Source organism: Nerophis ophidion, linkage group LG06, assembly GCF_033978795.1.
Source record: "Nerophis ophidion isolate RoL-2023_Sa linkage group LG06, RoL_Noph_v1.0, whole genome shotgun sequence".
NCBI lineage: Eukaryota > Metazoa > Chordata > Actinopteri > Syngnathiformes > Syngnathidae > Nerophis > Nerophis ophidion.
Genome location: NC_084616.1, coordinates 26,347,877 through 26,368,757, shown reverse-complemented (window position 1 = coordinate 26,368,757; position 20,881 = coordinate 26,347,877). Strand labels below are relative to the sequence as shown.

Below are 20,881 nucleotides of genomic sequence, written 5' to 3'. Positions count from 1 at the left end.
TGTCCATTGTGGACCCCACCTTCCGCCCGAATGCAGCTGAGATAGGCTCCAGCGGTCCCCCGCGACCCCGAATGGAATAAGCGGTAGGAAATGGATGGATGGATGGATGGATGGATGGATAGACTTTTACCATGAATTGATTAACGTGGACCCCGATTTAAACAAGTTGAAAAACTTATTCGGGTGTTACAATTTAGTGGTCAATTGTACGGAATATGTACTGTACTGTGCAATCTACAAATAAAAGTTTAAATCAATCAATCATCCATCCATCCATCCATTTTCTGCCGCTTATTCCCATAGGGGTCGCGGGGTCGCTGGTGCCTATCTAAGCTACGATCAGGCGGAAGGCGGCGTACACCCTGGACAAGTCACCATCTCATCGCAGATCAATCAATCATCCATCCACCCTTCCATTTTCTATCGCTTGTCCCTTTTGGGGTCGCTGGCGCCTATCTCAGCTGCATTCGGGCGGAAGGCGGTGTACACTCTGGACAAATCGCCCTCATCGCAGGGCCTACACATATAGACGGACAACATTCACACTCACATTCACAAACTAGGGCCCATTTAGTGTTGCCAATCAACTTATCCATCCATCCATTTCCTACCGCTGATTCCCTTTGGGGTCGCGGGGGGCGCTGGCGCCTATCTCAGCTGCATTCGGGCGGAAGGCAAATTACACTCTGGACAAATCGCCACCTCATCGCAGGGCCAACACATATAGACAGACAACATTCACAATCACATTCACACACTAGGGCCAATTTTGGTTATGTTAGATCCACTATGGATTGGACTTTCACAATATCATGTTAGATCCGCTCGACATCCATTGCTTTCGGTCCCCTGGGGGGTTGCCCACATATGTGGTCCTCTCCAAGGTTTCTCATAGTCATCATGGTCGACGTCCCACTGGGGGGAGTTTTTCCTTGCCCTTATGTGGGCCCTACCGAATATGTCGTTGTGGTTTGTTCAGCCCTTTGAGGCACTTGTGATTTAGGGCTATATAAATAAACATTGATTGATTGATTGATTTAATTTAGTGTTGCCAATCAACTTATCCATCCATCCATTTTCTACCGCTGATTCACTTTAGGGTCGCGGGGGGCGCTGCTGCCTATCTCTTTTTTTTTTTGTCCTGTCCAGCTTTTTAGGCAAATCATACAGTTGATGTAAATGCCCATATCGGCTGTTCAGATTTACTTTACAAAAGAGAAGTGTAGGATACTTCTCTTGTTGCCTTATTTGAATTTGACTTTATTAAATGTATTTATATTATCATTTGGTGCAGCCAGGCCGGAGCAGGAGGGGATAGAAAGAGAAAAAAAGGAAGACAGAGGGGGAAATTGTGGGGATAAGAGGGGGATTAGACAGAGAGAGAAAAACAACAACAGCAAACACAACAAAAACAACAACAATAGAAAAACACCAGCACATACGATATGTACAAATATGATCGTAAAAGTGATAGCAAATAAGCAGTTAGTGAAATAAATAATAATAAAGAAATGACAATGAGCATTTTTACACCAAAACTGGAGCAATACAAATACCAATAGAAAAAGCGCTATTGATCATGAACAATACCAATATTTGGTATTGTTCACATTCACACACTATGGCCAATTTAGTGTTGCCAATCAACTTATCCATCCATCCATTTCCTACCGCTGATTTCCTTTGGGGTCGCGGGGGGCGTTAGTACCTATCTCAGCTACAATCAGGCGGAAGGCGGTGTACACCCTGGAGAGGCACCACCTCTTCGAAGGGCCATCAATCAATCAATCAATTGAATTTTAGGAAGATCATACAGGTTGTCTCTTAAATTGGATTTATTAAAGCTTTACTTATGGTCGGTTAATTAAAAAATATGAATGAATTATAATAATATCGTTTGCCCATAGGTCTACAAGTCCTCAACATTAATATATATATATTTTCCCCCCAAGGCGATGGAAGACGGGTCCCGCGTGTGGACATGACGTCAGCATTGTTTACTTTTACTGAAGCCACGCCCTCTGTTAGCAACTTGTGGCTAGCCCGGCTACCAACGCAGCCACACCGAGGTTCATTCGCCAGCCACCACCCCGAGTCCAACACTGTCTACGCGTACTCAACCTGGTGAGTTAAAGTTCATTTATCCGCCTACACATAAACCTCTACACCAATGCCGGCCTATTCGTCCTATGTACCGCATTACCACAACTGGCATTAGGGGAAATAGACGATTGTTCCAGTTAGTGGCTAGCTTTTGTTGTCCCATTGCTAGTAGTGCTACACAAGCTTGTTAGTTGGCTCACGCATGTTCACATTGCGACTGGACACGGAGAGAGTCGATATAACATTTGAATAACATCGAATATGCTAACTCCTAGTTCCTCATCTGTTAAAGCCTACATAGCTTGGGGGGTTCGGGTCCGAGTAGAAACCAGCAATGGCTGCTCTCAGCGGATGTCGAGTCCATTCATTTTGTGTGCAACATATCGCACTGCTATTAATAGTGGCGACATAGCGTGGAATCTCATCAAGCTTATTTCGATTGGAGCTGTGAACATTTGGTTGCCAAACATTGCGTGCTCAGAGTCAAGTCAACTTCCGAAATTTGCTCTTGATTTTTTTTTCTTTTTTGCGAAAAAGTCGACGAATAAGAGTGCCGATCACAACAATCGCACTTAAGCATGAATCGATTGTCAAAGCCATGCAGACCGCACATTTAAACATTAGTTCTCATTGCAGCAGTGAGAAAGTTGAAGCAACGTGCTATAAGTACACTATTGTTAGTGTAATTTCATCGATATGCGTCACACCAGCACGGGTTTAGTATCTAATCTATCCAGCAAAATGCATCTAATACTTTTTTTTGTTTTTTATTGCACAATAGTAATGTGCAGAATGTTCAATAATTAACCCTGTTTCTACAAGCAGAAAGTTGACTCCGGCCCCTAACGTCTTCAGACAGGACAACAGGAAACACAGCTCTTTGTCTTTAGAAGTAGTAACTCTGATCCTGAAAGCGTGAGCAAAATAATGGAAACCTCGCCTGCAAATGCCGGATATGATTTAGACAGGCTTTCATTTGCAGGAATCACTTCACTTTTTTTAACCATCTTTGCAATATCCGTATTATGAATAATACTGCTCTCACACATACATCTCATGCAGGAAATTCCCTTTTGTATTGTTTCATTAGTGGACCAGTACTGTATAACGCTAAGGTAACTAATAATCATATCAGTGAAGATCTTTGGAGTCTGGGGTGTACAAAATATTGGCGTATTCTAATGATTGTTTTCATTGTATGATTTATACGTTTTTGAACCTTGAAAATCTCCTTCAGGCAGTGGGGCTTGTTTCATGTGAGCTTGTCATCTGCTAACACTATCTGTTTGCTTACTTTATTTACTTTTGTTTATGCTGCTTAGCTTTTGACTCAAGCACTCCCAAGCTGTACACATAAAAGCCTCCTTGTGCATTGTACTACCTGACACGGCCGTTTATCGCACCACCTGGTTAATGGTAAATTGTTCCAGAAGGAAGATATGTTTGCACATAAACACAGACCCAGGGCCCCTGTGTTTACAGTAGCCATGGCAGCACTCAGTTATTCAACAAATAGACCAAGCATGTTCCTCTCCCAGTTCCAGAGGAGACTGTTCTTGACTTTTTGTTGTTCTTTACATTATAAACTGCTTGCATTTTTTCCGTCTGTGGTGGGTTGCTAAAAGTTCGGTCTTTTCAAATTCTAATAAATACGAGTAATTTTTTTCAGTGAAACATTTATTTTGTGGCCCCTTTGGAGAGGTGCTCATTTTTAAGAGCTAATTGAGTTCTACTTGTGCACCTAACCCATATTTGTTGAATGATTGAGTGCTAATTGGCAATAACCTGATGTCTCATGCCACCAGTGTAATGCAACAATACAACCTCCATCCATTCTACCGCTTGTCCCTTTTGGGGTTGCGGGGGGTAGCTGGTGCCTATCTCAGCTACAATCAGGCGGAAGGGGGGGACACCCTGGACGAGTCGCCACCTCATCGCAGGGTCAACACAGATAGATAGACAACATTCACACACTGGGGCCAATTTTTTTTTTAGTGTTACCAATCAACATATCCCCAGGTGCATGTTTTTGGACGTGGGAGGAAGCCGGAGTACCTGGAGGGAACCCACACAGTCACGGGGAGAACATGCAAACTCCACACTGAAAGATCCCGAGTCTAGGATTAAACCCAGGACTACTCAGGACCTTCGTATTGTGAGGCAGATGCACCAACCCCTCCTCCACCTACAGTACAACCTGTTAAAGTATTTTTTATGTTATAGTTGCAAATTTAACAGTAAAGTTTCAGAAGTCAAACGTAGACAAACTACCAAAAAAATGTTGGTCCAACATCCCAATTCCCAGTGAAAAAAAGGTCTGTTTGTGCCATGTTTGCCTTAGACAAGTTGCAGTTCCATACTGCAATGATCTTTGTGTTTGTCACTTGGCACACTGTCAAAATACTGACCTGAAATACATACTCCGCGACTGTGAAAGGTTTTACTGTTTGTTTGTTTGGAGTTTGTTTGATATCAGTCTCTCCCGTGCGCTTCAAAGGTCACCAAGAACTTCCTGGCTCAGGTAAAACAGTTTGATACAAAATTATACCTACATTTGCATGCACTGATTATGAATGATCAATTGCACCACATTTTACCTGTAATAGGCTTCAAACCCATGACTTTTTACTCGCGTATTCCTTACTGGCCTGCACTCACACTGGTCCACGGCATTTGGGCTTCTTGTGTGATGTCATTTCATTGCAAAATGTTGTGTTGCTGCCACTTTCCTGATTTTGTGGCTTTTTTAAAAGTCATTCTGTTTCTACTGTGCAAGGAGGTGGCTATCGTTAATAACTTATGAGAAGAGTTATTTCATTAATCACATGACATGACTTTTTCGCATTTGGTTGCGCAGAACAAGCATACAAGGGGCTTTCCTTTGTGGATTATTTCCAGTCATTTCGTTTAGTTGTATTATGTCGGTTATCATTAAAGTTCCCTTATTGTTCCCCACCTAAATTTGACAAATGGATTCAAGAAACTTTACAATCTATGAGGCTTGAGAAAATCCGATTCTCATTAAAGGGTTCTCTACAGGCCTTTCACAAGATCTGGTAGCCTTTTCTACTACATATAGACAGACACTTTGCATATTGAAGCTGAAAACCAATTAACTACTGAGCTGATGATTATGTAGTACAATGTATTTTTTATTTATGTACTATTACCGTTATTATTCATTACCATTCCCTTCTCAATCAATCAATCAATGTTTACTTATATAGCCCTAAATCACTAGTGTCTCAAAGGGCTGCACAAACCACCACGACATCCTCGGTAGGCCCACATAAGGGCAAGGAAAACTCACACCCAGTGGGACATCGGTGACAATGATGACCCAGTGGGACGTCGGTGACAATGATGACTATGAGAACCTTAGAGAGGAGGAAAGCAATGGATGTCGAGCGGGTCTAACATGATACTGTGAAAGTTCAATCCACAATGGATACAACACAGTCGCGAGAGTCCAGTCCAAAGAGGATCCAAGACACAGCAGCGAGAGTCCCGTTCACAGCGGAGCCAGCAGGAAACCATCCGAAGCGTAGGCGGACCAGCAGCGCAGAGATGTCCCCAGCCGATACACAGGCGAGCAGTACATGGCCACCGGATCGGACCGGACCCCCTCCACACGGGAGAGTGGGACATAGAAGAAAAAGAAAAGAAACGGCAGATCAACTGGTCTAAAAAGGGAGTCTATTTAAAGGCTAGAGTATACAAATGAGTTTTAAGGTGAGACTTAAATGCTTCTACTGAGGTGGCATCGCGAACTGTTACCGGGAGGGCATTCCAGAGTACTGGAGCCCGAACGGAAAACGCTCTATAGCCCGCAGACTTTTTTTGGGCTTTGGGAATCACTAATAAGCCGGAGTCCTTTGAACGCAGATTTCTTGCCGGGACATACGGTACAATACAATCGGCAAGATAAGATGGAGCTAGACCGTGTAGTATTTTATACGTAAGTAGTAAAACCTTAAAGTCACATCTTAAGTGCACAGGAAGCCAGTGCAGGTGAGCCAGTACAGGCGTAATGTGATCAAACTTTCTTGTTCTTGTCAAAAGTCTAGCAGCCGCATTTTGTACCAACTGTAATCTTTTAATGCTAGACATGGGGAGACCCGAAAATAATACGTTACAGTAGTCGAGGCGAGACGTAACAAACGCATGGATAATGATCTCAGCGTCTTTAGTGGACAGAATGGAGCGAATTTTAGCGATGTTACGGAGATGAAAGAAGGCCGTTTTAGTAACGCTTTTAATGTGTGCCTCAAAGGAGAGAGTTGGGTCGAAGATAATACCCAGATTCTTTACCGTGTCGCCTTGTTTAATTGTTTGGTTGTCAAATGTTAGAGTTGTATTATTAAATAGAGTTCGGTGTCTAGCAGGACCGATAATCAGCATTTCCGTTTTTTTGGCGTTGAGTTGCAAAAAGTTAGCGGACATCCATTGTTTAATTTCATTAAGACACGCCTCCAGCTGACTACAATCCGGCGTGTTGGTCAGCTTTAGGGGCATGTAGAGTTGGGTGTCATCAGCATAACAGTGAAAGCTAATACCGTATTTGCGTATGATGTCACCTAGCGGCAGCATGTAGATGCTGAAGAGTGCAGGGCCAAGGACCGAACCCTGGGGAACTCCACACGTTACCTTAACGTAGTCCGAGGTCACATTGTTATGGGAGACACACTGCATCCTATCAGTAAGATAAGAGTTAAACCAAGACAGGGCTAAGTCTGACATACCAATTCGTGTTTTGATACGTTCTAATAAAATATTATGATCGACGGTATCGAAAGCAGCGCTAAGATCGAGGAGCAGCAACATAGATGACGCATCAGAATCCATCGTTAGCAATAGATCATTAGTCATTTTTGCGAGGGCTGTCTCCGTGGAGTGATTTGCCCTGAAACCGGATTGAAAGGTTTCACATAGATTGTTAGACGCTAAGTGTTCATTTAACTGCTCCGCAACAATTTTTTCAAGGATTTTTGAAATAAAGGGAAGGTGAGACACCGGTCGGTAATTTACCATGAGGTCAGGATCGAGGTTAGGTCTTTTAAGAAGAGGATGAATAACCGCTTTTTTGAATGCTAGGGGAACACTGCCCGAGGAGAGTGATAAGTTTATAATATTTAGCACTGATGGACCTAATAATTCAAAGAGCTCCTTGATCAGTTTCCCAGGAAGAGGGTCAAGTAAACATGTTGTCTGTTTTATTCCATTTACACGTTGTAACAATTCCTCTAATGTTATTTCCTCAAAACGAGAGAAACTATTTTGGAGGGCAGTATCCGCCGTATATACAATCGTGTCAGTGTTAATAGAACCCCGTTGTAGCTGGGACGCATTGTCTTTAATCTCCTTTCTAATGACTTCAATTTTCTTACTAAAGAATTGCATAAAGTCATCAGCTGAGTGGGTGGAGCTACTGGAAGGAGTCCCTTGTTGGGTTAGCGATGCTACCGTACTAAACAAAAATTTAGGATCGTTTTTATTACGGTGGATGAGATTTGAGTAATATTTAGCTTTAGCTAAGGTAAGCATGCGTTTATAAGTTATTAAACCATCACTCCATGCTTGATGGTGCACCTCAAGTTTAGTCGTGCGCCATTTGCGTTCCAGCTTTCTACATAATAATTTCTGAGCTCTAGTTTCTTCTTCTCTTTTGTTCTTATATTCATGTTATATTATTTCTACATTGTAGTATGAATGTGCGTGACTGGGTGAATTGTCTGTGTCGGGGAAGGGTGCTTGCCCCTCTAATATATCTTGGTTTTAAGGATGACCCTTTTACCACTGTTTAACTTTGATAAGATTTAATACATCCGAGGGATGATTATTTTTGTGCATTTAGATTTTCTTGTATGTCTCTGTACACATCCCTTGAATGAAAAATTTAATACAAATATTTGACAAAAAGTTCTCAAATTTTACTATATTTGTGCAGTTTTAAGGGGGAACTCTAATTTTTTGGGAATTTTACCCGTTGTTCACAATCATCAGGGACAAGAACACACTTCATTTTTGGGGGGGGGCAGAAGGCTTATAGGTGATTAAAAACACTAATGGGAGCCACTGTTGTATCTTTCAAAGCCCTCTAAAACTACCTCCATCAACATTTTATACACACACTGCAAGTCTGTATATGGTGTAGTAATAGAAAAGCTTATAACAATATGTAATATGTAAAAATTTTACCGTATTTCGGTCATTTTAATCAATTGCGGGTCTTCCTTCTCCATCCATCCATCATCTTCCGCTTATCCGAGGTCGGGTCGCGGGGGCAACAGCCTAAGCAGGGAAACCCAGACTTCCCTCTCCCCAGCCACTTCGTCTAGCTCTTCCCAGGGGATCCCGAGGCGTTCCCAGGCCAGCCGGGAGACATAGTCTTCCCAACGTGTCCTGGGTCTTCCCCGTGGCCTCCTACCGGTTGGACGTGCCCTAAACACCTCCCTAGGGAGGCGTTTGGGTGGCATCCTGACCAGATGCCCGAACCACCTCATCTGGCTCCTCTCGATGTGAAGGAGCAGCGGCTTTACTTTGAGTCCCTCCCGGATGGCAGAGCTTCTCACCCTATCTCTAAGGGAGAGCCCGGCCACACGGCGGAGGAAACTCATTTCGGCCGCTTGTACCCGTGATCTTATCCTTTCGGTCATGACCCAAAGCTCATGACCATAGGTGAGGATGGGAACGTAGATCGAACGGTAAATTGAGAGCTTTGCCTTCCGGCTCAGCTCCTTCTTCACCACTTCTCTCGCGCATTTATTTCCGTTTCCATAGCAGCGCAAATCCGACTTCCGGCGTCTAGTGTGTGTTCCTACTTGCGCAAAAAAACACGCAAGAGCGTTGTAATCATGGCAGACTTGGTAACAGACAACGAAAACAACTATTTTTAGGATTCACAACCTTATCTTTTGAAGCTGAACGTACAAACTGAGGATGAACTGCTTATAGAATCAAGCACAAAGAAGAAGGTGAAACGTTGGAGCAGACGGAAGCCCAAAGATTGAAGTTGCTGCGATTTGGTCACGTTGAAAATCTGGAACTTTTGATCCAAGCTAAGCCGAATTATTGGAATCCCCAAATTGATTGGAAACGTCCCTGGCCAGCTTGACCAAACGGACAACTGTCCATTGACTAAGTCACTATACTATTGTTCATAATACATGCAGCACATCACCGTACAACTACAGTACATACACTGTCGAGCGAGCTGTGTCGAAACTAAACATGAAGTGTGGGCTAATACTTTACAGACACTGTAATGTGAATCAGTACGGATTGGATTCTTAGCGTAATGTATTATGCGTTAGAAAGTCAAAACGCGTTTTGTGCTGACGTAGAAGCTAGCTTATCTCTTGCCATAGATTTTACCGTAGCACGCCGATGTGTTACTACGCTCGAAAAAAAGTTCTTCCATGTTTACTCTTACAATAACATGTTGCTACAGTTTGGGTATTATATAGGTTATGCAACGTAAATGAAGTATTGTTGACGTTTTTTCAATGTATTTTTAAAGTGATTTAGAGGTAGAATTGATGGCTCCCTTTAGCTGCATTGTGTGTCACCTAGAATGAGCCGATTTTAGAAAGCGGAAAAAAATCAATAAAACTTGTCTTCTTGTCTCATAATGATTGTGAATGATAGACAAAATTCCCCCAAAACTGCAGTTCTCCTTTAAATTAGACTCAGTTGTTGTCAAATAGTGTATATGTGTGTTTGCACGTGTTGCATGAAGTCATAAAATAGTTAAAGACAAGGTGATCAAACAGCGGTGAAAGCTTATCTTCTGCATAAGATATAATGAATGTAGCCAATGAAAATAATGATCTCCATCCTTTTAAGCCATCTGAATGACATGGGTGGTTCACTATGTCCTTCTAGATTAGGTTGTATGATTGCCAGAACATGTTTTATTTCTAGAAATATTGTTTTTAAACAGATTAAGGTGTGGGGTCTAGTATAGTGTTATAGTGACTAGAGCATTGTGGGTGTAACTTTATTATTGTGTATCACGGGTTTGGTCATGACAGACGCAGACTTTTTCTCCCCACTCTTATGTTACTTTTTTATCTTATTTTTTTGCAAGGGACCCAGGCATGTAATGTTGGCAGTATAATAATGGTATTGGTTGAATAATTGGTCCCATTTAAAGTTGGAGCATTTACATGGAGCACTATGAGGAAATTACAAATCTGCGGACATGAACAGAAGAGGAGTTGACCAAGCTGTCTCTCTGTGACTTGTGTAATTGTATTTCGGTTCATCTTTTGTAAATTTGTTTTTTGAAATGTAAAATTGTTTCATGTGTTGTAAGTCTGCGTAGTGGGGTTGGGGGTGGACACAAATGTTATCAATGCTTTTTGAGCTATAGTGCTAACATTACAGTCACATTTTAACAAGCTATCATGCGAGATTAGCCTATTTGCTAAAAAAAAGATATAAAACCAATAGAGTTGCCATGAAATTTTTAACTGACTGATAGGTAATTGGCACCGCTCTGTCCATTTATTTCCTATACCGCTCATCCTTCGTTCAGTTTAATTTAGATGTGTAACAAAGCTGGCTTCATAGATTGGCGATTGGTGGTTTCAATCTTTATTTGGGCATCGCTGTGTGGAGTTTGCATGTTCTCTCTGTACATACCTGGGTTTTCTGCTGGTATTGCAGTTTCTTCTCGCCTTCCAAAAACCAAATATCAGTATAATTGGAGATTTTAAATCGCCTATAGGTGTGAATGGTTGTTTGTTTATTGCAATTCGCTGTGAGAGTCTCCAGGTAACGTAAAAAGTGGAAAATGGATGGATCTTTGTGAAATGGTAGGCATATACCTCCGTTAACTTTGCCTAATAGGGGAGCATTAATAACTGGCTGTTGTGCATTAGTTACAGAATATCACTCGTTTACATTTGGACAAAGGAAGTATGTCACACTTTATTACGGATCAGACTGCTCTATAAGAAGCTGTCCTGCGTCACTATAGAGAATGGTGTCTTTATTCCTCGATACCTAACTTTTTCATCCAGTTGTTTTTGCTTCTTGGTAGGTCAGTGAAGTCCAGATGCACGAGTCTGGGTCAGAACCAACGAGCCAAGCCATTCGAGCCGTTAGGACACAGAACGGGAAAAATGTTGAAAATGAGAGTCGACTGAGGAGCGGCCAGACTCCTCCACCAGAGTCACCCAGGGTCAGTTTTCCCTGTTGGTTGTATGTTATATAACATTCATTGTTCAGAGGCCCATTTTGCCATTGTTATTGCTTATTGCTGATATTCTTCAAAGTCCAAGTTTTGGGAACACTTTTGTTTCTAAATGTGTATCACACATTAAGTTCACTGCACATCATTAGTGTGTGAATCATGGCCACTCTTTGTGCAGCTGCTCTCTTATTGCCACTTGTAATCATAACAGTCACAAAGCATTATACATAGCAATATAATGTACCCCAGAGCAGGGCAATTTGACTGGTGATTCGGGAGCCAAATCCGGCACGGTAATGACACCATATTGGCCTCCAAGGTAATTTCAAAACTTAGGAGACAAAAATGTTTGCAGCAAATTCCTAAAAACATAGATTGCTCCTGTTGTAGAGCATCTTGTACCACTGTAAATACATTTTCAGATCCTTGCATTGACACTCAGGTCCAAAATTGTGATTTACTTAACCGAGGAGTTCCTCAAGGCACCTATTGAAGTCTTCTCCTTTTCTAAATGTTATGTGTTTTTAAAAAAAATATGATTCATCTAACTAAGGTGTTGTTGTTGCTTGTTTACTTCAGATGTAGTCAGTCATTTGTTCAACTTCTTTAGTTATACTAGTGCTAGTGCTCCTTAAGCCCCATTTTAGGTTCACTCTTTTATTTATCATTTATTTATATTCAAACTGGTGGCCCACGTGTTCAGTCGAAAAACTTGAGGGACTCACATTTTTTTCAGAAGTTCATTAAAAACAGCAGTCTTCCTGTAAGTCTGCAAAAATAAATAGACCGAAATCAAATATGTACTGTAGAGGACACTGGTTTTCCCGAATGCACAAAATAAGACTATTAGTGAAGGGTTCAGTCCAGCTGGAATTGTGGCTCCTAAAACAATTTAGTTGAATATTCCTGCTGTAGAGACTGATAGATATTTTTGTTGTTGTTTTGCAAGTCGAAGTATCCTTGAGTCCCTCAAATATTTTATATTTATTGTTGCCTGCTACCACAGGATGGGTGCTGGATTTGAAAGAGAGGGAGAATGCAACTCCTGTTTGGTGGAGGGTTTCATGTTGTGCTCACAGCATCAATGTTAAGAAGTCTAATGCAGCAAATTGTGTTGCTTGACAGTCTTTTATTAATTTGTTTTGTTCCCGGACACAATTTGAAATAGAGATAATTAGGTTCGTCCTGTTTATGTATTATGCTATTCAACTTTTTTTTTTTGGCCTACTTGTGTGTCTGTTAAAGAAAGTCACGGATTGTTAATTTAATATTGTGGGTGTTTTTTTGGAGATGCTGGTCCTTTGTTGGCTGTGTATTAGTATTACTGTGTTTTTTTTTCTGTCAATCATTGTGGAGTTCACAAGACCAGTCTTGCAGGAACTGATCTGTGTTTACACTCTGTTGCTCACTGGTATGACTCTCAACAATAACAACAACACAAGATGTTTGGACTTGCTGGCTGCCATGGTAACACGGATTAGGCAAAAGCTGTTGTTGTGTTGATGGTGTCCACAGAAAAAAAAGAGGGGGCCAACAGGCGGTGTCTGTGAAGTAGACCTGTTTTTGTCACTTTTGTGGCCCCCTTTGCTACATTGAATCGCATAAGAAAGGCCAAACTAGGAGGCAGTCGTGTTATTGTTAGCCCAAAGCCTGTGTGAAATTCTCTGTCAGTTTGTTTACCCGACTCAAAACAGACTCTGCCTCAGAGAGAGATGTTTGTTTGTGGTTCAGACCTTAATTAAAATATGAATCCTGCGTTCTGTTTTTGTAAACAGGCACTGCCTGCTTTTATTCATTATTTAGTCTCTGTGCAATTTTGATTACTTTGTTTATGTTTACTGCAAACACTGCCAGTGCAGTGAGGCTCGACAGGGAGTGGGGGTTGGTAGATTGCTGCCTGCTCAGTAGAGGATGTTGTTTTTGTGGTGGTGCTTGTTGTTGTTGTTGTTGTTTTGATGGTGTGCTAATTCCCTCGAGCCATCTGCTGTTGTTTGCTTCATTTTGAGTTGAATCGACTGCAAAGACCCATCTTACACAAGACGGTGAGTTGCTAAGATGATCAGCTATGCAGTGAAGTCTGTTTGACGGTGTAGCATTATTTTGTGTGCGTGGTTGTGTGTAAATGTACATGTTTTTTTCACACATATGTCAAGCTCTCAGCCCATTTGTCAAATCTGGCTTGCCACATTTTATGCAACAGCATGGGTCTTTTAATGTACATTCAGTGCTCCTTAACTTAAATTAAACTGGGTACTGTATATACATAAAACTAAACCTCCCTCAATTTTGTGACTTAATTCCTGCACCCTTCCACTAGAGCACTTGTGTCCAACTCAAGGTCGGGGGGCCAAATCTGTTGCCCGCTTTGTCATTTGATGTGGTCCGCCCCAATATTTTTAGTGGCCTGCCACATTATTTTATGTTGCCTGCAAAAGGCTGGAAATAATAAAGCACTTTCTGTAAATGTATTGTTGTTGCTTTTTCTGATATTGACAGAAAAAAAGTACTGCATGCAATTGCATATGTTTTATGCCAGTGATTCTCATAATGTACTGCACACAATTGCATTTGTTCTACTATGCGTTAATATTATCTCATAATGCAACAAGATGTTAAAAGCATAGGTTATCAAAAATCCATCCATCTTCTTCCGCTTATCCGAGGTCGGGTCACGGGGGCAGCAGCCTAAGCAGGGAAGCCCAAACTTCCCTCTCCTCAGCCACTTCGTCTAGTTCTTCCCGGGGGATCCCGAGGTGTTCCCAGGCCAGCCGGGAGACATAGTCTTCCCAACGTGTCCTGGGTCTTCCCCGTGGCCTCTTACCGGTTGGACGTGCCCTAAACACCTCCCTAGGGAGGCGTTCGGGTGGCATCCTGACCAGATGCCTGAACCACCTCATCTGGCTCCTCTCGATGGGGTGGAACAGCGGCTTTACTTTGAGTTCCTTCCGGATGATAAAGCTTCTCACCCTATCTCTAAGGGAGAGCCCCGCCACACGGGGGGGGAAACTCATTTTGGCCGCTTGTACCCGTGATCTTATCCTTTCGGTCATGACCCAAAGCTCATGACCATAGGTGAGGATGGGAACGTAGATCGACCGGTAAATTGAGAGCTTTGCCTTCCGGCTCAGCTCCTTCTTCACAACAACGGATCGGTACAACGTCCGCATTACTGAAGACGCCGCACCGATCCGCCTGTCGATCTCACGATCCACTCTTCTTCCACTCGTGAACAAGACTCCTAGGTACTTGAACTCCTCCACTTGGGGCAGGGTCTCCTCCCCAACCCGGCGATGGCACTCTACCTTTTTCCGGGAGAGAACCATGGACTCAGACTTGGAGGTGCTGTTTCTCATTCCGGTCGCATCACACTCGGCTGCGAACCGATCCAGTGAGAGCTGAAGACCCCAGCCAGATGAAGCCGTCAGGACCACATCATCTGCAAAAGGCAGAGACCTAATCCCGCAGCCACCACACCAGAACCCCTTTACACCTTGACTGCGCCTAGAAATTCTGTCCATAAAAGTTATGAACAGAATCAGTGACAAAGGGGAGCCTTGGCGTAGTCCAACTCCTTGATGGAAACGTGTCCGACTTACTGCCGGCAATGCAGACCAAGCTCTGACACTGATCGTACAGGGAGCGAACCGCCACAATAAGACAGTCAGATACCCCATACTCTCTGAGCACTCCCCACAGGATTTTCCGAGGGACACGGTCGAATGCCTTCTCCAAGTCCACAAAGCACATGTAGACTGGTTTGGCAAACTCCCATTCACCCTCAAGAACCCTCCCGAGAGTATGGAACTAGTCCACAGCTCCACGACCAGGACGAAAATCACACTGTTCCTCCTGAATCCGAGGTTCGACTATCCGGCGTAGCCTCCTCTCTAGTACACCTGAATAGACCTTACCAGGAATGCTGAGGAGTGTGATCCCACGATAGTTGGAACACACCCTCCGCTCCCCCTTCTTAAAGAGAGGGACCACCACCCTGGTCTGCCAATCTAGAGGTACCGTCCCCCGATGTCCACGCGATGCTGCAGAGTCTTGTCAACCAAGTCATCTCCACAGCATTCAGAGCCTTAAGGCACTCCGGGTGGACCTCATCCACCTTGGTGCCTTGCCATCGAGGACCTTTTCAACTGCCTCATCAACCTCAGCCCCAGAAATAGGAGAGCCCACCACAGACACCCCAGGCACTGCTTCCTCATAGGAAGACATGTTGGTGGGATTGAGGAGGTCTTCAAAGTATTCCTTCCACCGATCCACAACATCCGCAGTTGAGGTCAGCAGAACACCATCCGCACCATACACAGTGTTGACAGTGTACCGTTTCCCCTTCCTGAGGCGGCGGATGGTGGTCCAGAATCGCTTCTAAGCCGTCCGGAAGTTGTTTTCCATGGCTTCCCCGAACTCCTCCCATATCCGAGTGTTTGCGTCCGCGACCGCTGAAGCTGCACACCGCTTGGCCTGTCGGTACCTGTCCACTGCCTCCGGAGTCCTATGAGCCAGAAGAACCCAATAGGACTCCTTTTTCAGGTTGAGCGCATCCCTCACCGCTGGTGTCCACTAAAGGGCTTTAGGATTACAGCCCCGACAGGCACCAACTACGTTGCGGCCACAGCTCCAATCAGCTGCCCCAACAATAGAGGTGCGGAACATGTTTCACTCGGACTCGATGTCCAGCACCTCCCTCGAGACATGTTCAAAGTTCTTCCGGAGGTGGGAATTGAAACTTTCTCTGACAGGAGACTGTGCCAGACGTTCCCAGCAAACCCTCACAATGCGTTTGGGCCTGCCAGGTCTGTCCGTCATCCTCCCCCACCATCGCAGCCAACTCACCACCAGGTGGTGATCGGTAGAAAGCTCCGCCCCTCTCTTTACCTGAGTGTCCAAAACATGAGGCCGCAAATCCGATGACACAACTACAAAGTCTATCATGGAACTGCAGGCTAGGGTGTCCTGGTGCCAAGTGCACATATGGACACCCTTATGTTTGAACATGGTGTTTGTTATGGACAAACTGTGACGAGCACAGAAGTCCAATAACAAAACACCACTTGGGTTCAGATCCAGGCGGCCATTCTTCCCAATCACGCCTCTCCAGGTTTCACTGTCGTTGCCAACATGAGCGTTGAAGTCCCCCAGTAGGACAAGGGATTCACCCGAGGGAGCACTCTCCAGTACTCCCTCGAGTGTACCCAAAAAGGGTGGGTCCTCTGAACTGTTGTTTGGTGCGTAAGACCCGTCCCCCCACCCGAAGGTGGAGGGAGACTACCCTTTCGTTCACTGGGTTGAACTCATACGTGCAGGCTTTAACCCGGGGGGAAACGAGAATTGCCACCCCAGCCCGTCGCCTCTCACTTCCGGCAACGCCAGAGTGGAAGAGAGTCCAGCCCCTTTCGAGAGAAGTGGCTCCAGAGCCCTTGCTATGCGTCGAAGTGAGTCCGACTGCATCCAGCCGGAATTTCTCTACTTCGCGCACTAGCTCAGGCTCCTTCCCCCCCCAGTGAGGTGACGTTCCACGTCCCAAGAGTTAGCTTATGTAGCCGAGGATCGGACTGCCAAGTGCCCTCGCCTTCGGCTGCCGCCCAGCTCACATCGCACCCGACCTCTATGGCCCCTGCTATGGGTGGTGAGCCCATTGGAGGGGGGACCCACGCTATTTAAATAATTTTTTGCTTGGCACCTTGACTTATGATTTCAAAGGAAGTTATCCATCAATCTGTTAAGTTAAATTTAACAATAATAATAATTTGCTTGTGCAAATAGTGTAAAAGTATATTCATATATATTCATCATTACAAACGTCCCTCAACTGGCCACCATAAATGCGATGTGGCTTTCAACAAAATGAGTTTAGCACCCTTGCACAAAAAATATGTTTTTACTTAAAATATTTTTGCCGTTCCCTATAGACGTTATTGAGTTGAGAGAAAATGGGAGTAGTCCAAATAAACAAATAACAGATGGGAAAACAAATACATGTTTGTTTTAAAGAAGACAAACCGGTACAACTTCCCTGCTTTGAGACGCTATATTATCTGTGTTTACGTCTTTCAATTTACATCAGCAATTTGAGACCAAGGGCCAAGATGAGCTGCTGTAAATGTGCATTCGTTAACAGTGAAAGACATGGAAGTCAAACGCAATGAATGCTGTATATGTGCTAAACATTAACCAAACAAGTCTGTTATATGCAGTCTATTATTCTTATAGCCAGACCTAAGGCAACGGTTTTAGCCGACACCGCCAGGTACGGAAGCAAACAACAGATCTGGCTATAAAAATAACGAATTGCATAATTTTTTGAAGACCTAATGAATTTCTTTGGATTAAGGCTGTTATATCATGTATTGAAATCAAGATTGTCTGATCATGTTAGTATCTGCATATTTTGTAAAAAAAAACAAAAACAAAAAAACAGAAACTTAATGCTAATATTAGCAGTAGCATTAAAATTGGACTGGCTTGTCCACCAATATTGCAGACACTTAAAATAGGTGCTTAGTTACTAAAGACAGTTATTTACCTCATAAAATAACATCATTGATATTTTTGAAGCACATTTGTTCCTTTAATAATACATTGTCTAGCACATGTTTTATTTGCTGTTCCTTTTCATGTTTGTAAAGCGTGCTCAGACACGTGGGACTCCTCACCATGGACCAACAAGGACATTCTTATCAAGTGCATTCGTAAAATGTTTACTCATCCGTTTCATCTTGTTTTTTTTTCTCTCTGTCAGTGTTTTCAACACTGAGTGACACCACACCCGTTTTCCTTTGTGTGTTTGTGTGAGTGTTAAAGAGTTTACAAAAACACCCACTGGAACGCAATGAAAACTTCCATTTCCTCTTTAGGTTTTCCACATTGTGTTGATGGATTTGAATGTGAGATATATGCTAACTTGGTCTAATACAATGTTGCGTTTGTCTCAGGTCCCGGCATCGTCATCCATGATGACCCCGCCAGCAGAGGCTCCTCAGCAGCTGCAGCAGACGCCGCAGCAGCAGGTTCTCAGTCCTCAACAGATCCAAGCCCTGTTCCAGCAGCAGAAGGCCCTCATGTTACACCAGGTACCGTATCATGGATTTGGCTTGTCTGTCGTCACTTAGCAAAACTTCTTTGTTTCCTCTAACTCTCGAACAACTTGTCTGCAGCAGCAAATCCAGGAGGTCTTCAAGAACCAGCAAGAACAGCTGAATATGCAGCTTCTCCAACAGAAGAATGCTGGCATAGTTAGCCAGGAGGTAAGCTTACATATTAGTATTTATGTTGCACCACTACCTTCACACTGACATTTGCATTATGTGTAAATGGACCAGGGATGTGCCAATCGATTGGCTCCTGCTCGGTATTGGCCATTTTTTTTTTAAAAGTATGTAATCGCCATTGCTGATTACTGCATTTTAATGCTGATCAAAAATGCTGATCCCCTCTGGCTGACACTGTATCTATTTTTCGTACCCCAGCTGACAAGCAGGTAGTAGCTAATTATGTGTTTCCATAGACAGTGTGGACCCGCTGCTCTAAGCTAATAATAATTAACTCCATTCGGGCAATTAAACTGCATTTCTTTGTATCTTAATTATCATTATCTGGTGTCATTATCACTGGAGGACTAAGCTAAACATGTAACACAATGAGAGAAAGCCAAGAGCAGGCATGCTAATAGCTAAGCTAACTTCTAAGTTAGATTTACACAACACAATTTTAAAAAGTTTAGATGGAACCGCATTGCAGCAGAAAGTCATTAGATTTGAACAGTAACGTAGATTAATAAGAATTTATGGAGAGAAAAGTATAACTGTTGGTGCTTCAGCATTGTCACTGTGAGTACATGACATGTAAGCTGAGGGCAGATCGATCCATAAATTGGTGGTGAGGTAGTAGCAGTATTTGATCATGATCAATACTAGAATGATTACTTAGATACTTTATTTTATCAAAATCTTTGTATTTTGTCTGTTTTGTTATTATTTAGAAAATTAGGGAATAAATACGTGCACACAGTTGGACTTTGAGGGCAAAAACCTAATGATTTAAATTAAAACTAGATAGTAGTTTTTGATTTTGTTTAGTTATTGTGTACTATTGACTTTGTTTTTCTGAAGAAATTCTATATAATAAAATCGAATAAGGAACTAGTTTAGATATTGGGTTGCTATTATTAAACTGTCAATAGCACTCACCATAAATAAATTGGAACAATTGACAGATAATCTATGTGATATCGGTATCGGCCGATGTCACTAATGGATGATCGTCAGCATAAAACTTTGATCAGAATTTCCTTACCTAGGACACGTTTCCTTAATTGCATTTTATGCATGTGAAGTTGTAGACCCAGATTTTGGCAGTGACGCCAACTTAATTTTTTTGTGTTTCTAATACATCATTTAAAGTTTATTTGTATACCCTTTAATCGCAAATGCCTCAAAGGACTTTACAAACCACGTCAGCCCCGGATCTGAACCCACATCCGGGCAAGAAAAAACTCAACCCAATGTGACAGTGTGAAACCTTAGGAGGGACCACAGATGAGGGGTGCCGGTCACGAGCAGGACCGATAATCCTTTTTCTTAGCGTCAAGATGCCAAAATTTGCTGGACATCCATTGTTTGATTTCATTGAGACACGCCTCCAGATGACTACAATCTGGCGTTTTGGACAGATTTAGGGGCATATAAAGTTGGGTGTCATCAGCGTAATAGTGAAAGTTAACACTGTATTTGCGTTTGATGTCTCCTCGCGGCAGAAGACCGCAGAGTCCAGAACCGAACCCTGTGGAACTCAGCACATTACCATGACATACTCCGAGGTCATGTTGTCATGAGAGACGCACTGCATCTCTCAGTAAGATAGGACTTAAGTCTAAGTCTGACATCCGAATATGTGTTTTGATATGTTCTAAAAGAATGTTATGATTGACGGTAAACAAAACAGCGCTAAGATCAAGTAGCAGCAACATGGATGACGCATTATCATCCATCATTAGCAATACATCATTAGTAATTTTTGTGAGGGCTGTCTCCGTAGAGTGATTTGCCCTGAAACCGGACTTAAAGAGTTCACAGAGATTTTTAGACGCCTGATATTTATTTAGCTGCTGTGCAACAATTTTTTGAAGGACTTTTAAGATAAACGGGAGGTGTGACTCTGGCCAGTAGTTTACCATGAGGTCAGGATTGAGGTTAGGTCTTTTGAGCAGAGGATGAATAACCACTGTTTTGAATTCGAGGGGAGCAGTACCAGCGGAAAGTGATAAGTTAAAAATATATAGCACTGATGGTCCTAATATTACAAACAGCTCCTTGATAAGTTTCCCAGAAAATGGGTCAAGTAAATATGTCTGTTTTGTCCTACTTACGAGTCGCAAGAGTTCCTCCAATGTTTTTTCTTCAACATGAAAAATATTTTTTTGGAGAGCATTTGCCATATAGCACATACATTCGCATCCTGTTGGAGCTTGGTCGTGTTATCTCTAATCTCCTTTCTAATGTGCTCATATATTGGATTTGCAAAATATTTCTTACTCTTAATTAAAATAATTTTGAAGCAATATTTAAAGCCAGC

The 20,881-nt window shown here is 42.9% G+C and overlaps 1 protein-coding gene across 2 annotated transcripts in view; it reads left to right on the top strand.

Annotated features, from left to right (window-relative positions):
- Positions 1-1,967: 1,967 nt before the first annotated feature.
- Positions 1,968-20,881, top strand: part of LOC133554442 (forkhead box protein P1-B-like) — a 36,172-nt gene continuing 17,258 nt past the window's right edge. The window contains exons 1-4 of one of the 2 annotated variants that reach the window (XM_061903222.1): positions 1,968-2,124; positions 11,150-11,290; positions 18,244-18,381; positions 18,469-18,555. In XM_061903222.1, coding sequence (XP_061759206.1) covers positions 11,165-11,290; positions 18,244-18,381; positions 18,469-18,555 — 351 coding nt within the window. In that variant the 5' untranslated portion in view covers positions 1,968-2,124; positions 11,150-11,164. Of the gene's footprint in view, positions 2,125-11,149; positions 11,291-18,243; positions 18,382-18,465; positions 18,556-20,881 lie in introns of both variants that reach the window. The other variant, XM_061903221.1, reaches the window with a different exon arrangement.